The 26,750-nt window shown below is 38.1% G+C and overlaps 1 protein-coding gene across 14 annotated transcripts in view; it reads right to left on the bottom strand.

The window, feature by feature from the left end:
- The window catches only part of INPP4B (inositol polyphosphate-4-phosphatase type II B), an 887,198-nt gene that overhangs the window by 371,256 nt on the left and 489,192 nt on the right, over nt 1-26,750 (bottom strand). For 13 of the 14 annotated variants that reach the window (XM_015101375.4, XM_042234315.2, XM_060400642.1 and 10 more), the window contains 2 exons: nt 24,827-24,945; nt 22,632-22,748 (listed from right to left, as the gene is read on the bottom strand). In XM_015101375.4, coding sequence (XP_014956861.3) covers nt 22,632-22,748; nt 24,827-24,945 — 236 coding nt within the window. Of the gene's footprint in view, nt 1-22,631; nt 22,749-24,826; nt 24,946-25,095; nt 25,242-26,750 lie in introns of those variants that run through there. The other variant, XM_060400645.1, reaches the window with a different exon arrangement.

The raw sequence follows: 26,750 nt of genomic DNA, 5'->3' as shown, positions 1-26,750 counted from the left end.
AGTGACGATTCTTCTCTGTATCTTATTCCACACATTGAGTTAAATTCTAGTGTTTTCATTAGTACCAATATCAAGTTAAATTCAGTGTCTCCAAAACCAAACAATAATTTCCTTCTTTTCTAGGATTCAAACTTTTGGACAATGACATCCCTATTTCTTCAATCATGTAATATTAGTAATTAATGTATTTTTCCTTTGTGTTTTATAATAACTAATGCCTATATAGCATGGAGGGCTTCCCAGGTGGCACTAGTGGTGAAGAATTTGCCTCCCAATACAGGAGACCTAAGAGACATGGGTTTGATCCCTGGGTCGGGAGGATCCCTGGAGGAGGGCATGGCAATGCACTCCAGTATTCTTGCCTGGAGAATCCCCATGGACAGGGGAGCCTGGCAGGCTACAGTCTATAGGGTCGCAAAGAGTCTGACATGACTGAAGCGACTAAGCATGCACGCATATAGCATGGAAACACTTATTTTTTAAAAAAAAGTACATACTTATTTGTTTATTCGAAAAGCACATAATCTGAGAGATAGTGAGGCTAAAGAATGGTGAAAAATACTACCTGTAAGTCAAAAGGCATATGATCTAGGCATGCAAAGAAACAAAATGCTCAAAGTACTCAAGTAATTGCTCAAATACCAACCCTTATGGTATGAGAGAAAATAATGACATAAATAAATGAAAAAAGGCATCAAGCAATGCTTCCCTAAGGAGCTGCTCAGGAAATACTAGGCAGATGAGTGTGAGAGGAGATTTGGTGAAAATGTGTCTATCAAGGAATAGATGTGATGGGATGCCCAGTAATCCAAGAATAATAAGTCTTTGGACTTAAACTATTCTTACATTTTATTTGATAATTCAAATTATCTTATTCAATACAGGACTCCCAGTATGTGTAGAAGAATAAAGGAAAACACTCGCTGAGATAATACACCTGGTCACGTCCAGAAGAAACGTGTGTGCCAGGTTAAAGAGTCTGGATGCTTCTCACAGGTTTCTCATTGAGAGGAGGAGGAGGAAGGGCCAACGGGAAGGGAGGGAGGGAGGAAGGAAAGGAAAAAGGGAGAAAGATAGGGAATGCTGGAATTTGTCAGCTCCTCTGAAGTATCCAGGGGTGATTCTTGTTCAAGGATACCTAGCTCCTGGTACTAAGTATTGTCTGGATTCTTGGGGTTCTGATTTCCCCTCTTGTTAGCAAACAGATTTTTCCCAGGAAACAACAAAATTTTTGAGAACTTCATCTTATGGCCTAAAAATAGGGCTTTTACTTCCAGTATTTCCAGGACAAACAAAATCCTGATAGATCAGCTAATGTTTCATAGGTCTGGCTTAGGGCCACATGGCTACGAAACTTTTCACAGGACATCGGCCTTTTGGCTGAGGTCGCAGACAGTAAAGTGTCTGTCTACGATGTGGGAGACTCGGGTTTGATCCCTGGGTCAGGAAGATTCCTTGGAGAAGGAAATGGTAATCCACTCCAGTACTATTGCCTGGAAAATCCCATGAACAGAGGAGCCTGGTAGGCTACAGTCCATGGGGTCGCAAAGAGTCGGACATGACTGAGCGACTTCACGTTCACGTTCACTCATAAACCAATACAAATAAATACACTGATTACATAGACAATATTAGCTTTCACAGACAATATTGCAGCTTATGTCCATTTTCTTATTCATGCCTCCCCAAATGAGAAAAGCTTGACACCCGGCGTTAACTGCTCAAGGTCTTCACAGACATCTAATACTCACATCCAAATCTGTTTATCCCCAATCTCGATGTTCCAGATATAAATAAATGCCTTCATAGTAGTCAGTTATCAGCCTGGGACAAGGTTGCACTGGAAAATCACCTTCTCTCATGAAATACATCAACCTCTGCACAATGAGTCCCCACAGAGTTACTGCAGAGTTCTAAATGTCTTTTGGATTTTCCTGAAAAATATATCACCTTGATAAAAGTAGTTCAGATTTTCACTAGCTACCCAAGCCTTATGTTTACAAAATACAATACTGTACACCGAAGAAAGTCAAGTTTTAAAGTCGAGATTTAAAAACAACAGCAAAACAGGCAGCAAATATCACTTGGAATTGGTTCTACAATGGAAAAGGGCAGAGAGGCTTGGCAGGGTTTCAACGAAGGGCAGCTTTCCCTTCCCAAATCCTTGCTTCCTTTTCAGTCGGTCTTCTGACAATTGGTAAGGATGTGTGTCCCTGACTAGGCTGCCTGACACATTCTAAAGAACAAATAAGTAGGCTGATGACATCCTGTTCATCCCTACCATCACCAAAAGTGTTTCCTCTCCTGGAAGGCACTTTAGCTCCACCTTCTCATATTGGAAGTGAATACCTGAGCATCTTTACTTGCTAACACCATAAACAGGATCTCACAAGATGGCTTAAGTCAATTGTACTAATACCTTGATCTCAGCCCTGATATCAAGGACTTACCCTCTGGATCTGCCTACAAGTAAATAAATAAATTCAAGGGCATGCAGGGCACTTCTCTCCTTGACTTGAAATATAGAGCATTTTAAATGGAATCATTTCTTTTCTTTGCCAGAACAGGCAAATAGCTGCAGGCTCTCACAATTGCTATTTTGAAACTCTGACTTTACACAATGCAGTATAGTGGAAAGAATGATGATTGAAGAGCCAAGACCTGTACGTGTCATAAATTCTACTCTTGCTTCTATATTGAATAGATGGGTGCCCTTTCATAAAGCAGAAAGTGTTTGAGAAGATGAATAGAGTAACAACGTTTGACCTTTTAAGGTGCTGAAATCCTAAGATCATAAATCTCGAACACTTAGTGAAAAATATATTTTAGTGAAATTGCTAGAATTTCTCCCTTTGAAACCTAAACTATACAAGCAAAAACACTTCTGCGGTAAAATATAATAGGTATCTAGACAATAAGTATTATTTACCATGCTATTTCTGGTCATTTAAAACATAGTGATTAAGTAGACTACAGACTCTGGAACTAAATGCCCTGGTTTACATTTGGACAGTTCTACTTAAGAGCTTTGTACGTCTCTGTGTCTTATTTTTTTCTTCTGGAAAATGATGATTATACTCATAGTATCTATCCTTAGTATCATAGATACTAGATAGATATCACAGTATCTATCTAAGTATTCTGTAAAGCTTAAATGAGTAAATAGGGAAAGCCTAGAAAACAGAGCATTACACAGAGCGGTAGTTTTACGGTATTGTTATTACGGTAAGGATGACGATGACTGCAAATACAAAAAAGAAATAAAGTCTTTCTGCATGTTCACTTACATGTCTTTAAAGAGAAAAATGTAGAGTCATGTAAGAAATACTAGGTTTTATCACATACCTAGATGAGACTCTTCCTGCAGCTATTAAAGCAAACTAACAAAAAACAACTTTTTCCAAAGTTAATTGCAGTGGTAAAGTACAAACAAGTATTATCACTACCACCACTCTCACCAGCACCATCATTATAACCACCATCACCATCACTAACACACCACCACCAGCATCACCACCACCACCACCACCAGCATCATCACCATCACATTGAGAACCCCAGCAGTACCAGCTAGCCTGCACGGAGCAGCTTCTACACGCCAGGTGCCACACCAGAAAATTTACACCAGTCATCACATTCTGTCCTTATAACCACTCAGTGTAATATTTACTCCTATAATTATTTCATCACTGAATGAACTGAGGCTGAGAAAGATTAAGTTACTGGCTCCTGTTCACACAGTAAATGTCTTTAAAGAGAAAAATGTAGAGTCATGTAAGAAATACTAGGTTTTATCACATACCTAAATGAGACTCTTTCTGTAGTTATTAAAGCAAATAAATCCTGGTTCAGAGGAGCACAGTTCACCATCTAAGCCATCATCTTGGAGACTAACATTCCAAACAAAAATGCATTTTTCAAGTTAACATTTTCCTTGTAACTTTTTTTCCCAATGATCTGGATTTCTTTGCAAAATCATTTTGGTAAACATTTTGGAAGATATAGAATAATGAAGAATATCCCTCAAAAGAGAGGAGGATGTTCTGTCTTGCACTATTTTTGAGATACTTTGGGAAAAGAGCATCTAAGCCATCACTGAATGTAATTTCACATATATTCTTTCTCTCATCCTTCCATATTATTTTCTTGTATCATAAATATTTTGGAACCCTGGGACTTGCCAAACTAGCTAAAATGCATTTTCGCTGAGAAATGATTAGGCAACATTCATCATATTTTCTTTAAGGAAGTCCTATAACTGGTGAATTTCACATAACACAATTTCCTTCCCACCAGAATCTCCAAACACATCATAAAAATAATCGTCATTTCCTCTTGTTACCCAAATGAGATAGGTTCAAGCCAAGTATTTCATTATTTCTCAATTGGTAAACTGATCCAAGAAAGAGACTGTAACATAAATATTGCTGCAGAAGAAACTTTATAATTAAGTAATAATAATAACAAACCAGGAATTTCTAGTAAAAGCAAGAAATTTCTAGCTCACTGTCTTGGACCCCTATTTCCCACAACCCCAGAATTCCTGGGCACTCCTATAGTTTACTTAGGTGGCCCAGATCTTCTTTACAAATGTGTTCAAATTTACCCCAAACTAAAACCTTTTTGTGTGTTCATTCACAATTCTCTCCTCTTCTTTTTGCGATCCAGTTTTTACAATCTTAGCACCTCACTTATTCCTGATCCCTTGGATTCCAACGATTTTCTGAACGGTTATTAACTTCCCAATCACAAAACCCAGTGGTCTTTTCTCACCGTTTTTGGTATCTCTGAGAACTAGGCAACACTGACCTTCATCTCTATATTAAAACTTTCCACTAATTTGACTTCCAGGGCACTACACTATCTGGTTCCCTTCATTTTTTTTTTTTTAATCACTGCTTTTTTTGTTTGTTTGTTTTCCCTATCTCTTTTTTTATATTCAACACAAATAGTAGGTTAGAACCTGAGGATGCAAAGATAACCCAGATGGTATCCCTTCTAAGAGTTCACAGTCTAAAGGAGAGCTAGACTTTACACGGAGGATTATGGGATTATGTGATAAGTCTTACATCACAGCAGTGATTCCCAAAGTATGACCAGGGGACCACCAGTATCAGCAGTACCTGGAAACATATAAGAAATTCAACTTTTTGGTCCCTAGCCCAAACCTACCATAGCAGAAAGCTAAGGTACTGATTTAAAAAAATAATAATGTGAGGAAAAAACACAAGCTATATCATAACTATTTTTAAGTAGACAATTCAATAGTATTAATTATATTTACATTGTTGTAAAACAGATCTCCAAACATTTTTCATCTCACAAAACTGAAACTCTATACTCATTAAATAACAACTTCCCTTTTCCCCTCTCCCCAGCCCCTGATAAGCACCATCCTACTTTGTTTCCACAAATTTAACTACTTTAGATATCTCATATATATGATGTCTTACAGTATTTGTCTTTTTTTGACTGGCTTATTTCACTTAGCACAGTCAACAAGGTACATCTGGTTGTGACATGTGACAGGATTTCCTTTTTTCAAGGCTGCATAATATTCTATTGGATGTATATGTAAATATATTTTATCCATTCAACAATTGACAGAAATTTGGGGTGCTTTTACCTCTTGGCTATTGTGAATAGTGTTGCTTTGAACATGGGCATGCAAATATCTCTGAGATCCTGACTTCAATGTTTTGGGCATATACCCAGGAGTGGGACTGCTGGATTACATGGTAATTCTGTGTTTAATTTTTTGAGGGACCTCCATACTGTTTCCAGTAGCATTTGCACCATTTTGCATTTCTACTAAGAGTACATGAAGGTTCCAGTCCCTCTATATCCTAGCTTGTTATTTTCTGGTGTTTGGACAGTAGCCATCTTAATGGGTGTGAGGTTGTTCCTTATCTTTTTACTGAAAGCTGCTGCTGCTGCTGCTAAGTCTAGTCATCTCTTATTCACCGGAAGTCATGGTTTCCAACTGTTGGACTTTGACCATTTTCTCCTATTACTCTTTTTCTTGAGTCTCTCATTTTCAAAAATCACATCTGTAAAGGTGTCTTCCAAATCTTTGTTCTAAATATTGTGGTTACTTCCTAATGCAAAAGTCATTTCCAACCTGCTTCTTTTTTGTACACTCAAATAAAGAAAGTTAAAAAAACAGATACTTGTTTAATCAACTACTCTTGCTACTACTGGGTGACTATGGGTCACAGTTCTACCAATGAGATGCAAGAAAAAATCTGGGACAAGTTTCCTTTTCTGAGGAGACAGATTAGAATAATACTCCCCTTTCTCTTTTGCTATGTGAGAAAAATACAAAATAATTTTTTAAGAGACGGTTAGGTGTTTCTAGACGATATGAATCTTGTCACTTTCCACTAATTCTATGCACCTATTTCTAAATGATTGCTTAAATATTTCCACATGGATATCTCATTTGCATGTGAAACTTATGATAACAAAAATCAAATTATATAAACAATCCTGGGCATGTGTCATATTTTTATGTTTTTTTGATATAGCCAACATTTTACAGACTAAGTATAACTGCATTTATGTGAATTAATAAATCCTGATATGACTAAACACAGAGCAAACAATCTCTAGGAACTTGAAATTGGAGGAAACAGCATTAAGATGTATAGTTTTCTTCATTTGGACTATTTTTATCATGACATTGTCAGCAGCCTGGAATAAGCTCTCGTGATCGCTTGGCAACCTGGCTTAGCTCCTCTTGGATGCCTGTTCATTGACACTGAAGCCTCACATGCTATAACTCAGCTAACTTGAGACAGGTACCGAATAACACTAACACAGCTATAGCTACTACAGGGCAACCTAAGGTAGGCTTATCCAAACTGCAATGAACAATAGAAAGGTCATCACTGAGCACCTGGAGTCAGTTACACTGACCGGAGAGAAAGATGCATTAGCTAAGCAGTCCAGATATGGACAGATCCTTCAAAACATAAATTCTCCTTCTTCCCTTTCCTGGAGGTCAATGTAAAGAGGAAGTTCTTAACCACATTTACAAGGGTGGTTACCTTCAGCAGCAGACTGATTGAAAGTCATCATCAATTTCAAATTATTCATAGAGTTAGGAAACTTACTGTTCCTGTAAAAACTCCCACAGTCCAACAGATTCAATATCAGAAGACCAAGATTTTGGCTGACATCTCAATATGACCTTGAGCAAATTGTTTAAAATTCCTTCCTAGCTCCCAGACACAACCAGGTGTCTCAGAAGTTCAACTGTAATACTACATGTACAAATTCTTTGTAATTATTAAATTTTATGGCATTTATTTGTTCTTTATGTTCTGTGATGTCCCAATTACAATCAGCACTGCTGTAAAAGGTGAAATAATTTGTATGGCTATAGGGTAAGATAACCCTCTCCTTTCATCTGCCATCCAAAAACATTTGTACTCTGGTTTGATGTTTAATTAATTAATCTCATGTAAGTCATCTCTTCTGTTTTACCCTTGGTGTTTCTGGGAGTCTAAACAGTTAAGCCATTTGCCTTGCAGAAGAAAACACACACACAAAATAAGTTGTTTTGTTTTGTTTTGTTTTAAGAACTTTTAGGTGGCTATGGTCTCAGAAGTTCCTTCAGACAATCTCATCTAGTTAAGCATTCATGAATTTCATGAGGTGAGACTAGAGAAGAAACACCCTACTTCTTCTGCCTAACAAATGTTTTGAGACAGAAAGCAAATTGTAAGGAAAGGAGAAAATAACTCTTTATCCTCCACTTTTAACTTTCTGCTATTTCCAAGGTCAAAGACTCCTATAAAAGCCTTTCATTTGGGGCAGTTCAAATGATGTCTCAAAAATCAAACTGGATGATGACTCAGAGTTGTACGACTGAAAAAGAGGTACAAGGGGACTCATTGGTCAGCCCATCTGGCATACGTGTGATCTGAAAAGTGAATCTTATAAGAAGAGGTGGTTTTTTTTTTTTTTCTCATTCTTTCTCAAGTGTGGTTTTAGAAGACAGACCCATAGATGCAAGATCCTTTGAAACGCAAGCAGAAGATTAGAGTCAAGTATCAAAATGACTCTCATAATGAAAAATGTGGGTATGTTGCTACATTATGTTTTGCTGTTTTTCTCCATTTTTGGAAAGAAATACTCAGGAAATGAATACTGGAATATCAGAATACAGAGTACTGGGTTAATAACATATTCAAATAAGAACAGAGAAAACTGGTTCTTATTCATTGCTGTTCACTCGTTTCAAACTGAAACAGCTCTGGTGTAACAGCACAGGCCCAGCACCCAGCCACATGTCATCTCAAAAGAACATAGAGGAGATACCCAGACTGATCAATTCATGGAAACGTGGTCAATCTTGAGTAGTCTGATACCAGAAAAGCACTAAGCCTTCTCTTGAAAATACACTGCTGTCACTTGGGAAAGAATGTCCTGAGTGCAAGAATAATATCTGCCATAAACAATGAAGACGCTTGCATTTCTATTGCATTTTTAGTTTCTAAAGCATGTTTACATGCATTAGCCTCTTTTCCTTCCAGCAGTAGACAGAACAGGTACTGGGGCTTCCCTGGTGGTTCAGATGGTAAAGAACCTCCCTGCAATGTGGGAGACCTGGGTTTGATCCCTGGATTGCAAAGATCACCTGGAGAAGGGAATGGTTACCCAGTCCAGTATTCTTGCCCTGGAGAATTCCTTGGACAGAAGAGCCTTATGGGCTACAGTCCATGTATTACAGTTTCTACTTCAGAGGTGGAGAAACTGAGACCCCAAGAAGATAATCTGTCCAATGCCACACAACTAAATAGATGATCTGAGATTAGAGCATCTGATTCTAAACTTGATGTTCTTTGTTCTCAAAGCTGCATTATGGTTAGGTAGGGATCTCTGAGCAGACAGGGAGTTGTATCCTTGACCCCAAGTTTGAAAACGTCTTTGCTACATTTGTTTCCGACACTATGTGAACCTGATTTTTCCCAGAAACCTTGTTCTTGCATTGTTGGTGTGCTTTTCAAATGGCTCTTACAGTCTCATAATAATTTATCTCCAGTTTGGTATCGTCTTTTCTCAGATACTCATTTAGGCTGCAAGTTCAAAGTCAAAGATGCTAATACCAAGGGGAAGCAATACGTGTGTGCTGGGGAAAGCAGAATGGAAAAGCCAATAAAACAGAATTTGAAAGACATGCTTCTGCCTTTGAGCCTACACTAACTGAAAAGTTCTCTTTACAAATAGAAGAAAAATTATCTGAATATTAACACTACCTTAAGCATATTTTTGGCCTTGCTTGGGACCAAATGAACTTGATTCTGGAATTTAAAGTTTGAAGGCTTACCTAATGTACACATACATACAAATCTGTGTCTATTACTCCATGTACATACTCATGTTTAAAACTTATATGCATAGATTCGAATATACAAGCACACGTCCAGAGTTTCTAAAATGACCCCTCAGTTTCTCTGTTGCTCAGAGGCCAGAGAAAGCCACTATGCACCTTTCAATATGCCTCAATTGAAACTCAGGAATGAAAAGCAAATGTTGTAGCCATAACACATGCTCCAAATTCCCTGAGTGGGAGGAGGCAGGGTGAGGTGGATGAGCTCTTGTTTACATTTAAATCCTATCCAATTAAGATTTTCTTCAGAAACTGCTTTCCCATACTCCAACATGCTAAGATGACCATCAGTGTTCTTTTCAAAACAATCGAAATGGCAGTTTAAAAATAAAATCAGTATATTATTTAAAAGTTTAAATATCCTTAGGATTAAACCAATGCAGAGGGTGCAGTTTCGATCCCTGGTCAGGGCACTAAGATTCCACATGCCTTGTGGCCAAAACACACACACAGAAAATAAGAAGCAATATTGTAACAAGTTTGATTTTTGACGAAGACTTTTAACATGGTCCACATCAAAAAACAAACAAAAAAAAAAAACTATATCCAAGTTTATGTGAAATACCGGTGTCTCTGAACTCACACTGAATTCCTTAGGACAGCTGCCCCCTTGGTGTTAAGCTCAAGAAATTACGCCTTAGAAGATGGATTGCCTTATTGCCACAAAACCTGAGTCACTCATCTAACGGCAACTTGAGATGAAAATCTTTGTGATGTGGAACCAGATGTCCTTAAACTTTTTTCAGAATGTGGCCTCACCTTCTGCTTTGGTCTATACTCATAACTTTTCTCCATATGTTTAAAAATACTTTTCACATGAATTTAAATACCAGCTGGAACCTAGTTGTAATGATCATTCCATTCAAACAACTCCAAGGAAAGCCTAAGTTTCTTTAGAATTTCCCTTTGTTCCCACTGTGCCGCGTATATAATATACTTAAGGTAATTAAAAGCTATTCTGAGCTGAAGCAGACTAACCTTTTAAAACACTAGATTCTGCTCCTTTCTAACTAGAAGAAATGTTTTGGCAACATATCACATTTCAGGTTTGCAAAAGCAAGCAGGAATGGGAAGCCGGTGCAAGACACGTGTCCTCACGTGTCCATGCCAGGCTGTGCAGGGATCAGCCCCATCAGAGAGAATGTTCCCTAAGCTTCCACCTGCCCCACAGCTGTGCCAAGAAGGCTGCTGTATGAACGAGACAAAGCTGGCCAGCCAGGCGCTCACACCATAAGTCCCTGGACAAATGGTAACAACCCACAACTGCCTGAAAACGATCAGAATGAGGTCAGTATCTCAGAAGGAAATAAAGGCAAGCAGAAATAAACTCTCTCTCAGCTTAGGGTGCAAATTAGGCTCACAAATTCTAGTGGTCAATTATCAGATCATTTGATGGGCATTAGCAGATAAAATAAATAAGTAAATAACTAGATGGCTGGACGGACAGACAAATAAATAAGTGTTCCTAGATCTGTTTGGAAGCATGATTTCATTATCCAGTTTGCTAACTACAACGGCATAAGAAGACAGAGCTCCCACTTGCCATCTCAGGTCCTTGAGTCCCCTACAAGTTCCCCTAGTTATTTCAGGGAGTTCCCAGAACCTCATCAAGTAATGCAAATGACTGCCATCTTCTTCCTCTTCTGCTCTGATTGGCCTGATGAGAGCTTCAGTTGCTGCCTTCATTCCCTACAGATGGTCCCCCTGACAATAGGTCCCTCAGGTCCGCTATCTCCCCCAGCACCCGCCAGCATTCCTCTAGGTGGCCACTTGTGCCTGGCAGTTTCCTCCCATGCAGGCTACCGGCAGCCCTCCTGTTTTGAAACTTCAGGATGCAAAAGTGACATTTCTCTGAGAACAATGTATTCTGCATGGAAGTAATACAAATGACACTTACCTTTTAAAATTATATTCATTCTGTTTCATTAAAATAAGGAAGTCTTTCAGAAAATCCATTAGCAGTACTGTTTGATTATACTATTATTTTATTTCATACTTTCCTGTTTCTTTTCTATTTCTATCATTATCTATTTGTCTCCCTTATTCCACCCACTGCATTTATCCTCTTATATTTCTCTATATACTCATGACATTCATTTACAGTTATATATTGCTTAACTATAAACACAATATATATACATATATAAAGGCATTTTCTATTATTCATTTTCAAAAAATGGAATTCTATTACACACCATTTTCTGCATCTTGCTTTTCCCAAGTATGCAATGCCTCATGGATCTCCTTCCTAGTCTACTTTTAGAGATCTAAGTAACTAATCATTTTTTTCCCTAAGGCTTCATAATATGCCTAGTTTGGGCACACCAGAGTTTATTCACACTTTCTCTCTTATTTTTCACTATTATCAGCAATGTTCAAACATTCTTTTCCATATATCCTTAAGTACTGGTACTTTTGTATCTCTAAGGTTGAGAGCTAAGAGTAAAATTGTTAAATCAAAGTGGACATTAACCTTTCATTTGCATAGATGCTGGCAGATTTTTTTTTTTTTAGGTTGTAAAATTTTGCATTCAATTAACACTGTAGAAAGGGCACTGTTCCCACATCCTTCCAACAATGGTCTTTAAATTTTTTGCCAGTTTATAAGCAAAGACTGATGATCACACTGCTCCTTTGATTTTGTGTACAGGACAACAGAATACTTTTTTATGTTTCTTGGTCATACGGATTTATTTTTCTGAGGGCCACCTCTTCAAATACTTTGCTCAAATTTTTGATCCTACTTCTAAACTTGGAAGAACTCTCTAAATCTCACCAGGATTACTACTCCACTAATCTCAGCATTCCTTTAGGGAACACAGGGTGGATTATGCTTTGTGATCAGCATGAATATAGTTGCCTGACTTAGGAAAGAGAATGGGAAAAAGCCTTAACTAACCATTTCTACTTCAACTGGAAAAAAAGCAAATTAATCCCAGTTTTGGTTTTTATTTTCTTTTTTAGGCTGCGTTCAACAATGTTTCCATAACTCACACATCTGAAGACAGCCAATGGTGAAAATACTGAGACTACAGTTTTGTTGGCCTCCATAAAATAAGGATGCGGCTATTTCACAGTCAAGCAGTCATCCTTCTATGTACGCCAAAACTTTATAAGAAGTTTGTTTCATGAGTAAATTCATTTTCTTATTTTATTGTTAAAGGGTCAGGCTTCTCCATACAAACAACATTTTCTTCTGGAAAGTGAAGAGGTATTGATGAATATCCTTTTTTCTATTGTCAGAATTTTTTAAAAAAACCAAAATCTCTGAACAGATGATACAGAGCAAGTACCATGCCCATGCAGAGGACAGTGGCACAAAGAAAGAACTGGAATATTTGAGAAAAGGGAAAACAATGTAAAGAGCAGCACAGAAAGGAATCCACTTGGTATGTAAACTGCAGAGGAGAGGAAATTAAAGACAGAGGTAGGAATGCAGATATACAGAGAGCAGCCTCAATGCGGACGGGAAGAAGTTAAACAAGCAGCGCTTCTGCTTCTGGTTAAGATGCAAAAAGTTGCAAGATGGTCACTCCCATTGCTACACCGAGAAGAAGTCAGATAAGTCACTAAATCAGAGCTTTTATTAAATGCAACAGAAAACAAGGAGGATATAAATAAACCAAAATGAAATGAAATCCAGATGATGAGGGACCTTTCATAGAGAAAGTCACATCCAGGGCTGGTGTCACTGATAGCTGAGCGGCAAGAAAAATAAGATCTTCCATAGAAACCAGTTGAACTTGTCATGAACTTTTAGTGAGCCCATGTGACCTGGTATGAGAAATCGGAATCCCTAAGAGCCCTAGCCACAGCCTGAGTCTCACCCATCCACCTACCTTTTTCCATGGGACATATAATGCAGGAGGGTAGTCCAATGAGGACTGAGGAAAGAGAGCAGACAGAGGGACTTCCCTGGTGGTCCAGTGATTAAGACTTTGCCTTCCAACGCAAGGGATGTAGGTTCAATTCCTGGTCAGAGAGCTAAGATCCAACACATCTCGCAGCCAAACAGCCAAAACATAAGACAGAAGGAATACTGTAACAAATTCAATAAAGATTTTTAAAATGATCCACATCAAAAAATCTTTAAAAAGAAAAAAGAGATAGATTCAGTGCTAAAGTGCACAGAGCTTTCTTCAAGGCAATGGTGGATTCCCCTACATATTAGAATGAAGCTTGGCAAAGAAATAGAACAGTGAATTAAACAAAAAAATTGCTCCAGGAATCTAAGATTGGTTTAACATACAAAAATTAAGTATTTCACTACACTAACAGAATAAGAAAAACATTTCAGCATCTCAACACACACACCAAGGCGGGGGGCGGGGAACAATTGACTCAATCCAATACATTCATGACAAAAACACACAGAAAATTATTGACAGAAGAGAAATTCTACAATCTAACAGAAAGGCATCTGTGAATAAACTACAGTTAAGACCACAGTTAATGGTTATTTATTAAACACTTTCCCCTTAAGTTTGGAAACAAATTCCCTGGTGGCTGAGACAGTGAAGAATCCCCCTGCAGTGCAGGAGATGCAGTTCGATCCCTGGGTCAGGAAGATCCCCTGGAGAAGAGAATGGCTACCCACTTGAGTATTCTTGCCTGGAGAATTCAATGGACAGGGGAGGCTGGAGTGCTCCAGTCCATAGGGTGGTGAAGAATCAGACACAAGTGAGCGACTAACAGTTTACGACAATGTCATACTTAATGATGATTGATTAAACACTTTCCCCTTAAGTCTGGGAACAAAACCAGGATTTCCACTGTTACCATCTCGTCTTAACTAGTTAGCGCAACAGAGAAAGATAAAATGCACAATGACTGGAAAGGGAAACACCAATCTTTCATTATTCACAGATAACATGACTGTGTGTTTTACAAAACTCTATAGACTCCATGAAAAAAATCCTTTAGAATATGTGAATTTCACAAGGCTGCAGCCTTGGATACAAAGTCAATATATAGGAATGATTATATCTCTACCTATCAGCAAATGATAATTAAAACTACACTTTTAAAATGATACCTTGTATCATTTTATCATAAAAGTCATAAACCTAGAAATAAGTCTAAAAATACTATGTCTTGTGTACTGAGCACAATATATTGCTGATACAAGTTTAAAGTCCTAAATAAATGGAATGATATCTATATCATAGTTATAGATCAACAGACTCAATATTTTTAAGATGTCCATTTCCCCCCTGCTTCCCTGTTGGCTCAGACTGTAAAGAATCCACCTGTAACGCAGGAGACCTGGGTGCAATCCCTAGGTTGGGAAGATCCCCGGAGAAGGAAATGGCAACCCACTCCAGTATTTTTGCCAGGAGAATCCTACGGACAGTGAAGCCTGGCAGGCTACAGTCCATGGGGTCACAAAGAGTCGAACATGACTGAGTGACTAACACTTTTCCATTTCTCCAAACTGATCTATATATTCAATACAATTCAAATCAAAATCTCAAAAGGTGTTTTAATGTAACTGACAAGCTGTAATAAAATTTACATGGAAAGATAAAAGGCTTTTGAATTGACAAAAACCACAACCTCAATTAAAAACAACAACCTGTAATGATAAAGAATTTAAATTACCAGATTTCAGGACTTACTATGAAGCACCAATAATCATGACATTGGCATACAGTAGACAAATAGATCAATGGAACAGAACAGAGCAGCCAGAAACAGACCCACATGTATTAGCAGACACTGACTTTCCAGTCAAGGCACCAACTAAATGCTGAAATTACTAGGTATCTACATAGGAGAAAATAATTTTAATCCTTACCTTATTCCTATTTATAACAAAAAAATAATTTGAGATGAAGCTTAAACCTATTATAAATGTAAAGACTAGAACTATAAAATATTTTGGAGGAAAACACTAGAGAATAGTCTCCTGGCCTGAGGTTAGGGAGATTTCTTAGGGCAGGACTCTTACTGTAAATAAAAATATTGAAAAAGCAGACTTAATCAGGATTTTAAATTTCTTGATGTATTTAATTTTCTTGATGTATTTAAAATACATCAAGGAAATTATTAGACAGGACAAAGACTAACAAAAAAACTGTAACACATATTCAACAAAAACACCTGTATCCACAAAATATGAAGAATTTTTAAAAATCAACAATAAAAAGAAAACCAATTTTTTTTTTACATAGGCAAAAGACTTAACCAAAACTTTGTGCTTTTTTAAAAAAAGATGAGAGGCCAATAAGCACAGGAAAAGGTGCTCAGCATAGTCATCAGGAAAATGAAAATTAAGGCCACAATGAGCTACCACTTCATTCTTGACAGCACCATTGTTAGTAGAGTAACTAGAACTCTCATGCATTACTAAGAGTAGGAGAATAAAATTGCAAATAATTCTGAAAAGTAGTAGTTTCTAGAAAAGTTAAACATGTACCTGACCCACAATATAACTATTATGCTCCTCAGTATTTACCTCTAAAAATAAAAGCCCAATTTCATGCAAATACTTGCACCCAAATGTTCATCATCATGGTTATTAAAAAGCTGGAAGCAAATAAATGTCTATCAATATGAGAATGAATAAATAAACTGTGGCATATCACTACAATAGAATATCATTCAGTTATCAAGTCACCGAGGAACATGAATGACTCGCAAAAGCATGCTGAACAAAAAACACCGGATACAAGAGACCGCATACTATGTGATTTCATTCACAAACATTTTAATAAGCACAACAAATCTATGTGGGTAGATTTGGGAAAGGGACTGCCTCAGGATGAGGGAGGAGGTGGTAACTAACTGCAGAAGGACACAAGGGAAGCTTGTGGAATGAGTTTTGCATCTTGCCTTGAGTAAAGGCCATATGGTCATGCGCATTGCCAAGCTCACGGAACTGAATGCTTAAGGTCTGTCCATTTTATTATGTGTAAATTATACTTCAGTGAAACATAAATATGCTCTTTGTTTTTTTTTGTTTTATTTATTTTATTTTATTTGCTCTTTGTAAATATAAACCACTTATCAACAGGCAGAAAGGAAGAAAAATTATTTATTAATGATGGCAACCCACACCAGTACTCTTGCCTGGAAAATCTCATGGACGGAGGAGCCTGGTAGGCTGCAGCCCATGGGGTCGCTAAGAGTCAGACGTGACTGAGCGACTTCCCTTTCACTTTTCACTTTCATGCACTGGAGAAGGAAATGGCAAACCCACTCCAGCGTTCTTGCCTGGAGAATCCCAGGGACGGGGGAGCCTGGTGGGCTGCTGTCTATGGGGTCGCACAGAGTCGGACACGACTGAAGTGACTTAGCAACATGTTGGAACTCTTAATTTCATAAGGAACAGGTAACGCCTCTTGTGAACTTTGCCAAACTTAAAGGGGAAGGACGTCCCTGGTGGTCTAGTGATGAAGAATCTGCCTTCCAAAGCAGGGGGTGCAGGTTCAATCTCTGGTCAGGGAGCGAAGATCCCATGTGCCACAGGGCAATTATGTCTCGGTGCTGCAAATACTGAGCCTGGGTGCCACAAATAAGACCCAACATAGCCAAAAGTAGATTAATTAATAATTATTTTAAATCACTAAAAAACACAAGACATAAAGGTGAGTATTCCAAAAGGCCAAGGCTGAGTGAATGAGGAGGTTGAGAAGCCCACACGGCACACATGGAAGGAAAGAACAAGGCTAGGGTGACGAAAGCGAAAGCTGAGACACAAATCTAGGCCTTTCCAAACACGCAATAGAGCCTTTTTTTTTTTTTTTCATGAACAGTAGCTTGTCACTCCATTAAAAGTTTTCCAGACATCTGCAGTTAGTTATATGTACTTAGAGTGCTTAAAATGTTTGGATATAAGTTTTTAATCCTGTATTTGAATACTGACTATTTCTCAATCAAATTTTAGGCTCCAAACCGAAGAATGCTTCTAAAGTTATCAGTTGAAGTAAGAAATATCATATTGTGGGGGTGAAAAATGGGAGAAATCCTATCAACTATGTATGTCCCATAGTGTAGCATGGAATCATCAACTTCTTTGACTTGACCTATTATATTTGCAGAATCCCAATTTCTTCATTTCTAAAACGGACATAATGATACTTCCCTCAAAGAAGTTTTATGGAGCTTAAGGAAGAAGCTAAAAACTAAACATAGCACTTGGTATATACTTAGTGATCAATAATATTAATTCCTACTTTTCTTACCCAGTGTACCATATCTTCCAGGTAGAGAAGGACAGCCACAAACCTTATTTCAATAAGTACAGTTAGACACAAAACTTGTAAGAAGCCAATGGAGAAGCTCAAGCCAAGTCAAAGTATATTAAATAGAAAATGGTTTTATTTTCCATTGAAAAACATAAAAACTGACCTGGATAATTCTGCCTAGGGAAGTGTACTTGAACTAAACTTATCTGTACATATAACACACAAAATGCAATAAATGAATATCCAATCTAGATAAGATCAAATTTTTTTTCGAAAGGTAGAAATAGGGAGTTGTCAGTGAAAGGCAATAAAAAAAGTCTTAGGACACTTGTCCTCACCTGAGACGTGTTCAGTGTCTTTTTGAACATGGGACTCTGTTCTACAAGCTAAACATCTAGCAATTGAGAGAGACAGCAAACATTTAGTAACTCTAGAGCAAAAGGAGTGAAGTCATTGGAGCCTCCTGCAAAATACATCAGCAGTTTAAATTTCTACCATGGACAAAAACAGTTTTGTGACCTAATCAGGTGTTTATAGAAAGATGGAGGTCCTCAGCTGGGTATTAAAAGAACTTTGTTCAACACTTTCCAAAACACTTGTTGCTTGGGAGAAAGGGGAAAGAGAGAAAAGTTTAATGGTGATATTCTTTTCATTCATAAATTTCTCCTTCCTGAGTTTTGCTGTAACATATGAAAGACCCAGATTCCCAGCTTGATTCCCTTGGGCTGAACACTGTAAATGATGTGCTAAAAACACTTTTGTCTGTCTTATTGCAGTCTGCAGACTGCTAAAATAGAGCATACAACCATATGTATCCAGAAGACATCAACTTCACTGTTAGAACTTAGGCTCTCATACTTTAGCCATGGGCTTCAATTTCAATTTTTAAGAGTGTTAGTGGCTAAATCATGTCTGATTCTTTTGGGACCCCATGGACTGTAGCCTGCCAGGCTCCTCTGTCTACAGGATTTCCCAGGCAAGACTCCTGGAGTGGGTTGCCATTTTCTTCTCCAGGGGGTCTTCCCAACCCAGGGATTAAACCCATGTCTCCTGCACTGACAGGCAGATTTTTTTTCTTTTTTTTAACTGCTAAGCCACCAAGGAAGCCCTATATAATTTCCTAACGGTTAAGCAAATATCAAAAAGGTAACTCTAATTCTAATAATGAACCCATGTCCCCCCTTCCCTGCCCCACTACCTGCCAAGCATTATCCATCCATCTGCTGCAGACAGAGACTGATTGCTGTGAATGGGAAGGATGAAGGATGTGGTAGAAGAAAACAAGAGTCATTATGAATCAACAGACTCTTCTCATTCTTTACAATGACTGATCGCATTTCTGCTGAAGTTATTGTGAAAGATAATGTTATGTTCAAAGAACCTAACAAGACCAAGTAGTTATAATTAATAACTACTTGGTCTTATTAGGATAATAGCCACATCAAGGACACAGATAAAATATCATTATCTCTTTAAAAACTTCTAATAGTAATATGTATGTAAACACACATGAGATTGTACAGTAACAAATCTACTTGACTGGTTAATTCCAAGCAATAATGAATTCAATAGAAAAAGACAAGGAATTTTAGTCAGCTGACTCACTTAATTGATATTCAGCAAGTAAAGAATATCTCATTGTCCTGTCTTAATACAATGAGTGGTTTACTGGAATCAACTATTTAAACCAATTTTTAAATACATGCACATTATTTGTTGATTTTCCAAAATACATAAACATTCATAATCTCATTTCATAACCCTTAAAAGTACTATGATCTTAAAATATTTAGGGTCGTAAGTGCCCCTAATCTAAACTGTACTTTAAATTCACTTGCTACCTTCTCCAATTCTGTATCCACTTCCATAACAAAAAAAAAAAAAAAAAAACAAAGAACAACAACAGAAACTAAAATAAGAAAAAGGGCCCCAGCTATTAAAAAGATGAAAGAATGTCATCTGCAGCAACATGGATGGACCTAGATGCTATCATACTGAGTGAATGCAGACAAAGAAAGACAAATATCCTATGATATCATTTACATGCAGAATCTTAAAAAAATGGTACAAATGAATTTTTTTTTACAAAACAGAAGTAGAGACACAGAGGCAGAAAATAAACTTAAGTTATCGAGGAGAGGGATGGAGGGATAAACTGGGAAATTGAGATTGACATATATATACTACTGTGTATAAAACAGATAATAAAGACCTACTGTACAACACAAGAACTCTACTCAATACTCTATAATGGCCTATACGGGGAAAGAAAATAAACTAAAAGAGTGGAGATATATATATATATATAACAGATTCACTTTGTTGTCCAATAGAAACTAACAACATTTTGTATCAACTATGTGTGCATTCTAAGTCACTTCAATCACATCCAACTCTTTGCAGCCCCATGGATGGTAGCCTGCCAGGCTCCTCGATCCATGTAATTTTCCAGGCAAGAATACTGGAGTGGGTTGCCACGCCCTCCTCCAGGAGATCTTCCTGACCCAGGGATCAAACCAGCATCTCTTATGTCTCCTGCATTGGCAGGCGGGTTTTACCACTATACTCCAATTTTAAAAAAAAAAGGAAGAAAGGTGCCAGGATAAAGACTACACATACATGAAGACTATTAGCATATTAATGGACTGTGTTTCTATTTACACCTCCATCACTAGAACTAATTGTTAGTTATTTTAAGGAAGAAGTTATGCTTTAATTAACAGCATTTCATAAATGAAAGCTGGTTGCATTTCTTAAGTATGTTCAAATTTCACAAGTCTTATTTCACAGCAGGGATTCCAGTTCATTCAATACTTTTATGTGATAACACCTCTAGATCAAGGAAGAAAATCTTTAAAATACTCTAATTAATAGGTTTCCAGAATAAAAGCCCCCAAAAAAGCATACTTAATGAATAAGCTAATTATCTATCCCTAGAGCATTAACATACATAACATTTTAAATGAGGCAGATTGAAGGGGATATAAACATCTTTGGTATTTAATATTTCTAACTCTGCTGTTCCTAAGGACTTAACCAACCCAAGAGCTCAACATTTTCATCTCTGTAGCATAGTGTTTCTATACCTCTGATCCTTCCATATTCTTCACCCTGTCTACACCTTGGGACTTTGGGAGCACTGAATCTGATCATGTGCTCAGAAAAAAACATAAAATCCCAGAGTTTCTGCTTTACTTTCCCATCACCCTGATCACTTCCCTGCTCACTACTTCTCTGCACAATTGTGCCACCTCTTCCTACTTTGCATTTGAACCATATCCCCCTTTTCCCCAATTTTATGCTTTTGTTCCCCCATTTCCCTCTCTCCTTGGCAGAAGACCAAAAAAAAAAAAAAAAAGTCATGCTGTAGGCTTTGTGCGTAATCTTTGGCCCAGCTCTCCCAATCACTGTCTATTCCTTTTCCATGCCACTTCAAAAATCAAGGAAAGGGCATAGAAAGGGAAAAGAAAAGAACAAAACTTCAAAGCAAAACCTTTTTAGTTGCCAGCTTTAACCCCAATGTTTGTCTCTTAATATATTATCTTTCCCTTTTGATCAGAAATAATAAATGTAGGATTACTTAGCAAAACACAGTTAATAAATGGAATAAAACTGTGGTTAATATTCCTTTATTTGATTTTTACTATTTATGAGAAACACGAGACAGCAGCCAAAACAATAACTACAGCAATTAAGCTTGCAATTACTGCTCTGTAGCCATTCTTCTACATATTTTACATATATTAACTTATTTAATCTCTACAACACTGCTTCCCCAGGTAAACAGAAATGAGGATCAACTCTCCCAGAGTCACAAAGCTAGTGAGCAGAACAGGAGCCAGACAGTCTGCCTTGACAACTCTATCTGACCGCCATCCCTGTTTCTCTATCATGCACGTGCTATGCATTTCATCGAGCATTTCTTCCGCATATTTAAAGACATGAACTTTCCTAGGTCTAAGATGAGTAGATATGCCTTCAAGACAGAATCTTTCTCTCTATTACATATCCCCGCCATCCACCTATGCTATATATTTTGTGGTAAAGAATGAAAAGGAAAGAAAGACTCATGAGCAAGACAGAAATGCCTAGTGAGGGCAGAAATGAAAGCTGCACTTCCCCTCAACCAGTTATGAGTGACTCTCCAAGCCCAGCAGCACCTCTCAACTCCAAGCACAATTCTCCCAGAACCTACTGGTCTACCTGCCTTCAAAGTGTTTTCCTGACTTACATTTCATTGTGGGTCATCAATACTCCCACAGCTCCCTACTTCCAAGCCTTGAAAACAGATAAACACTCATTCTCATTGGAAAGATTTAAAGAAGAGGGCTCCTGTTAAACCATCCCCTTCCTAATACCTACCGATAGCATTCTCTCCTGTCCTGAAATTTTCAGAGTGGCCTCCGGTGACAGTGCTTGGGTACCTAATGGTCTCGCTTGAACCCACTGATTCAAGAGGAGGAAAATTCAGGCTCTGTATGAAAACTAAGGAACCTAGAACAGAAGACCATCAGGACCTGACATGACCTTCCTGTAAGGAGGCCAATCCTGCCTAGTGCTGACAGTTACTTCCTCCTCTGTTTGCTTTGGTGCCACGAACAACATCAGAAGAACAGAGGCAGTTAGGGTTACACGTAAAAGAATAAATTGTGATAGCAGAACGCTATCAATCTCATTTTAGAATAATGGCAATATTAGGAAGTTTTGATGTATTATTTAATGTCTTCCATTTGCTTTCTGCCCACAATGTTACTTCTTCAACAACACTTAAAGCAGCAACAACAAAATATAAACTAACACATCAAGCCAGCCTCCCTGAAAAAGAAGAAAAAACTGTTCTGAAAGCTTTTGCTCCTAACGAATTGCCAGTGTGGCAGGAAGCCAAAAGAATTTAAAAAAAAAAAAAAAATCCCAGCAAACCATAAACATAAGACAAGCATAAACACAGCACAAAGCACCTCTTTGAAAAATGCCAGTTACATCACAAATCCAACGGTTTGGAAAAGCCTTTTTCCCAAAGAAAGAAATTAAGTTCAAGTACTTACGGTGTCATGAGACTTATCCTTGACATCATAGACTGTTAGCTTTATTTTGGTCTCCTCATAGATGGGATACTCAGATGGGAACGTGACACCAGTCAAGAACAGTGGGTCTCTTGTTCCCTGTAACAGCGTAAGCAGACAACTTTGATTCAATAAGGCAGCAACTGCCGTTGGCAGCCTGTGGTGACACATGAGAATGCAGAGAGTGTCTGGGTCTGTTTGTTTTTCTAGGAAATGATTCTATTAGAAGAGAGATCTGAATTGCCAAAGAATGCCCATGGGCAACAACATGGCCCAGGGCCTCAAAGTACTGATAGAGCTGTAGATAGTAAATGCCTTGCATCCTTGTCAGAGCTGCTAAGAATCTTGAAAAACAATTTATTTTCATTACATGCAGAACCATTGTTAGGGTCAGCTGTCATTACATTTAGCATACATTTAATGGATATAACCTATGACTTATGCAAATAACCTGAGATATTGACTGATCAAATTAAAATGAAGCTCTTTTCTCAACCACTTGCTAATCTTACGCTGTCCATTTATTTCCTTTCTGTAATGATTCAACTGAAAGCCACACTCGGATAGCACTCATTTGTTTTTAGATGTTCAGCTGTATTTTTTTTTTTCCTTAGACTGATTTGAAAACTAATGAAAAAGAAACTAAATATGATGGATTTGGGGCTATGAAATTACTATCTCAGGATGCAGTGCACAGAGTATTTCCATGCCTCAGAATTCATTTTTAGAGAGCTGACATCCAACATTAAATTTTGCATCTATATTTAAATATGCACAGGGCTGAATATCATGGAGATGTTTGCTAGAGTTCTGTAAACCAGTTGTTTATGGAAGTTTCTGGAAGCTGAAGTTATTCATTCATTCATTCATTCTTCCTTCCTTTTATTTAACTAATACTGCTTTTTGCTTGGCACCGTGTTAGACGCTGTGCAAACACACGGTGACTGAAACAATCAACAACAGCTATATATATATTCAAATCAGTGTGTCAAAATACATCATTTATTTTCATCTTGACAATATTTTAAAAATAATCAAGTTGGGATAATGCTTGAAAATAGTTTTCATATAAATGAACAATTTTCCAGTTTTGGTTGTCTTCGAATGAATAAGATTATTTTTGCTTAGTCAACCACAACTTTAACTATACAACTACAAATGATACCAGCATTGGAATCTAAAGTTTCCCAAGGACAGAGTCAGGGCTACATGTAAGATCTGTGTCACTCCCATTGGTGAAATGTGTGGAGTTTTGTCTGAATCATCTATTCCACCAACGGCAGTTAGCAAGCCTGGTCTGGAGTAGATGACTTAAACTCCTGCAGAGAAACTCCACCTTCAAAATAGACAGGACTCTCAAGCCTAAGAAAAGTGAAGCTTGGAGTTCAGAGGACACTTTAATGCCAGAGACTAAGTAGCCCTCATTCAGTAAGGCTGTGAAATATGTGTGATGAGAACAAAATAATCAAAAGGGAAACACTTCCTCTTTTGAATCTGATCCAACACAATAACAAGTTTCCTCCCAACACATTTTGAACATTATATAAGCAACAATAAATGTAAATAGGAAATCTCTCATCGGATGAGTAATATTTACACCTTTTGCCTAGAAACATTACAGTGTCTCCAATTAATCATCTACCTTTCTTTGAAAAACACCATACTTTAAATAAACAGACACACATGAAAGGCAGAGAATATGAAGTTTCCACAGACAGTCTGAAGGAAACAGAAAAAAAATGAGAAGGGCATGTTTGGGAATGCATGTAAGAATTAAAGATTTTAAAATTTAAAAAATAAAAAAATAAATAAACGTCTCTAGGTAATTTTCGACTTTCTTTCTTCCCTGCAAAGATATACTCATTCCATTTAATTAAAATTTTATATATAGTTTTTTCTCTACTTAGTACTCTATTCAAAGATTCAAAGTGGGGATTTCCTTTTACTTACTAAAGAAAAATAAGGTCTTTTATAAAAAAATTTTAAAAGGGCAAATTCTTTCCCCATTTGTTTACCCTGGTCAGTTACAAATGCATGCTTAGTAAGCTCAGGTATGCCTTCCTAAATGACAGAGGACAGTAACTCAGCACAGCTGTCTAAGGTAATTCAGCTGTTTGCTCAAATCCAGACAGCGACCTAGAGATAGTGAGAGTAAAGCAGGCACACAGCACGCTCACCTCAACAATTTCGGTGCTGGAGTATCTTGTCAGACCCTGCTCCGCGGGGTGGATTACTGAGATCTGGACCAGTGTATTCAGCTTCCGATCACGGACAGGAGCCACGAGATCCTTGCATGCTGCCGATGGCAAAGCAGAAAGAGAAAAGAAACTAATACCGTGTCTCAGGGAAAACTTCTGTCCCGGGTTGGAAGGAACCTTATCGTCGGCGCTGAATGAAATCTTCTGGGAGTTCTGGGCAGATTTTAGAGGAAGTCCCTTGGAAGTACCTTACAGAAATAGGAAGTCACGTGCTGCGGAGCTGAACTGAGAATTCATTTCCACTGGCCACACTCGCAGCTCTTGCGAGTCTCCACTGCCCCGGGATCCTCACTCTCCTGTGTGACTGTGCACACACCGTTCAGGGACTTTGACTGACTTTAATTAGTCATTAAACCCCGACTTTAACTCACACCCTTAGACTAAGTAAATGCACTGGGGCCACATCCGGGAAACTTGACGCTGCTCCTTATTGACACTGGCTGGACTAGTTCACTAGTCAGAAGGCACACTTGGTATTTACCTATCTAGGCACTATCTGTTCACTCTTACAGTCCTAAATTCAGGGCCGGGTGGTTGCCTTTCAGCTGCACACAAGCCTAAGGCACAGGGCAGAGGAGGAAGAAGGGGTTAAAAGCTCCTCAGTCCAGATTCTAGCCAAGCCTGGGAGGCAGAAACGTGGACAAAGGATGGGTTAATTCTTGCCCCGGGGCCACAGACCCAGTAAGACCTTTCCCTTGAGATACCAGGCTCATATTACAGAGGCTCCTCACCATACCATATTTACTTGAATATTTTCTCCACCCACATATCATTCCCACAATTTGGGGAAGAAAAATCCAAAACATTCCTTTTCAGCAAATCCATTATCTCCTCAGGTGTTTCTGTTCCTGGCTTTGAAATAGTAATTTTACTACCTGCATTTGGATCGTGAAGTATCATGCGAAGTGTCCCCTCTAGAGAAAGTGTTAGTCACTCAGTCCTGTTGGACTCTTTGCCACCTCACAGACCTTAGCCCCCCAGGCTCCTCTGTCCAAGGAACTTTCCAGGTGAGAACACTGGGGTGGGTAGCCATTCCCTTCTCTAGGGGATCTTCCCTGCCTAGGATCCAACCCTGACTCCCCCCCCCCCCCCCCCCCCCCGCCCCCCATTGAAGGCAGATTCTTTACCATCTGAACCACCCCTTCACTAGAGGAGAAGGTTCAAATTAGGCTGAGCTGGTGGCTGGGAGCAGGCTGACACTGGGGTTGGGACTGAGAAGTAGCCTCCAGTCCTGGATTCATGGGGAGTGTGTGCTGAGCTCTATACTATCCACACCTCACACCTCTGACCTTTGCAAGAAAAAAAGAGGGAAGGACACAAGTATTTAAAATACATTATTATTTTTCAGCAGTACACAAGACCTTCATCCACTAGGCCAGAGGTACTAGGGCTTAAACTTGAAAGCAAAGCAAATTATAAATGTAATTATCACCTTTTCTCTGCTTATAAATTAGCTCATTTATAGAAGCAGATGGGACAGAGGGAAAAAGCAGGAGTTTTGGAATGAAATAGCTGGTTTTCAGCTAGTTCTACTAGCTAAGCAATGCTGGGCAAATTATTTTAACTTCTTAACTTCTTGGTAAACTATAAGATCCTTTAAATCCTGCACGGTATTTTTGTTATATTTTTTTCCTTATTTAAACTTAATGCCTCTAACCATACAAGGAAGCTGAGGAAAGCATGTGTGGAAAAATAGTAGCCACGGTTTATTTAGCCATCACTAGTTTTGAGTCTTTTTGCCAATTATCTATTTCTCAAATTGATGGCTTTGAATTATTATTTCAGTTTTACGTACTAACAATTGGAGGCTTGGAAACACTAAGCACTCACATTGACAACACTA

The sequence above is a fragment of the Ovis aries genome, chromosome 17, assembly GCF_016772045.2.
Source record: "Ovis aries strain OAR_USU_Benz2616 breed Rambouillet chromosome 17, ARS-UI_Ramb_v3.0, whole genome shotgun sequence".
NCBI lineage: Eukaryota > Metazoa > Chordata > Mammalia > Artiodactyla > Bovidae > Ovis > Ovis aries.
This window is presented reverse-complemented; position numbering and strand designations above follow the sequence as displayed.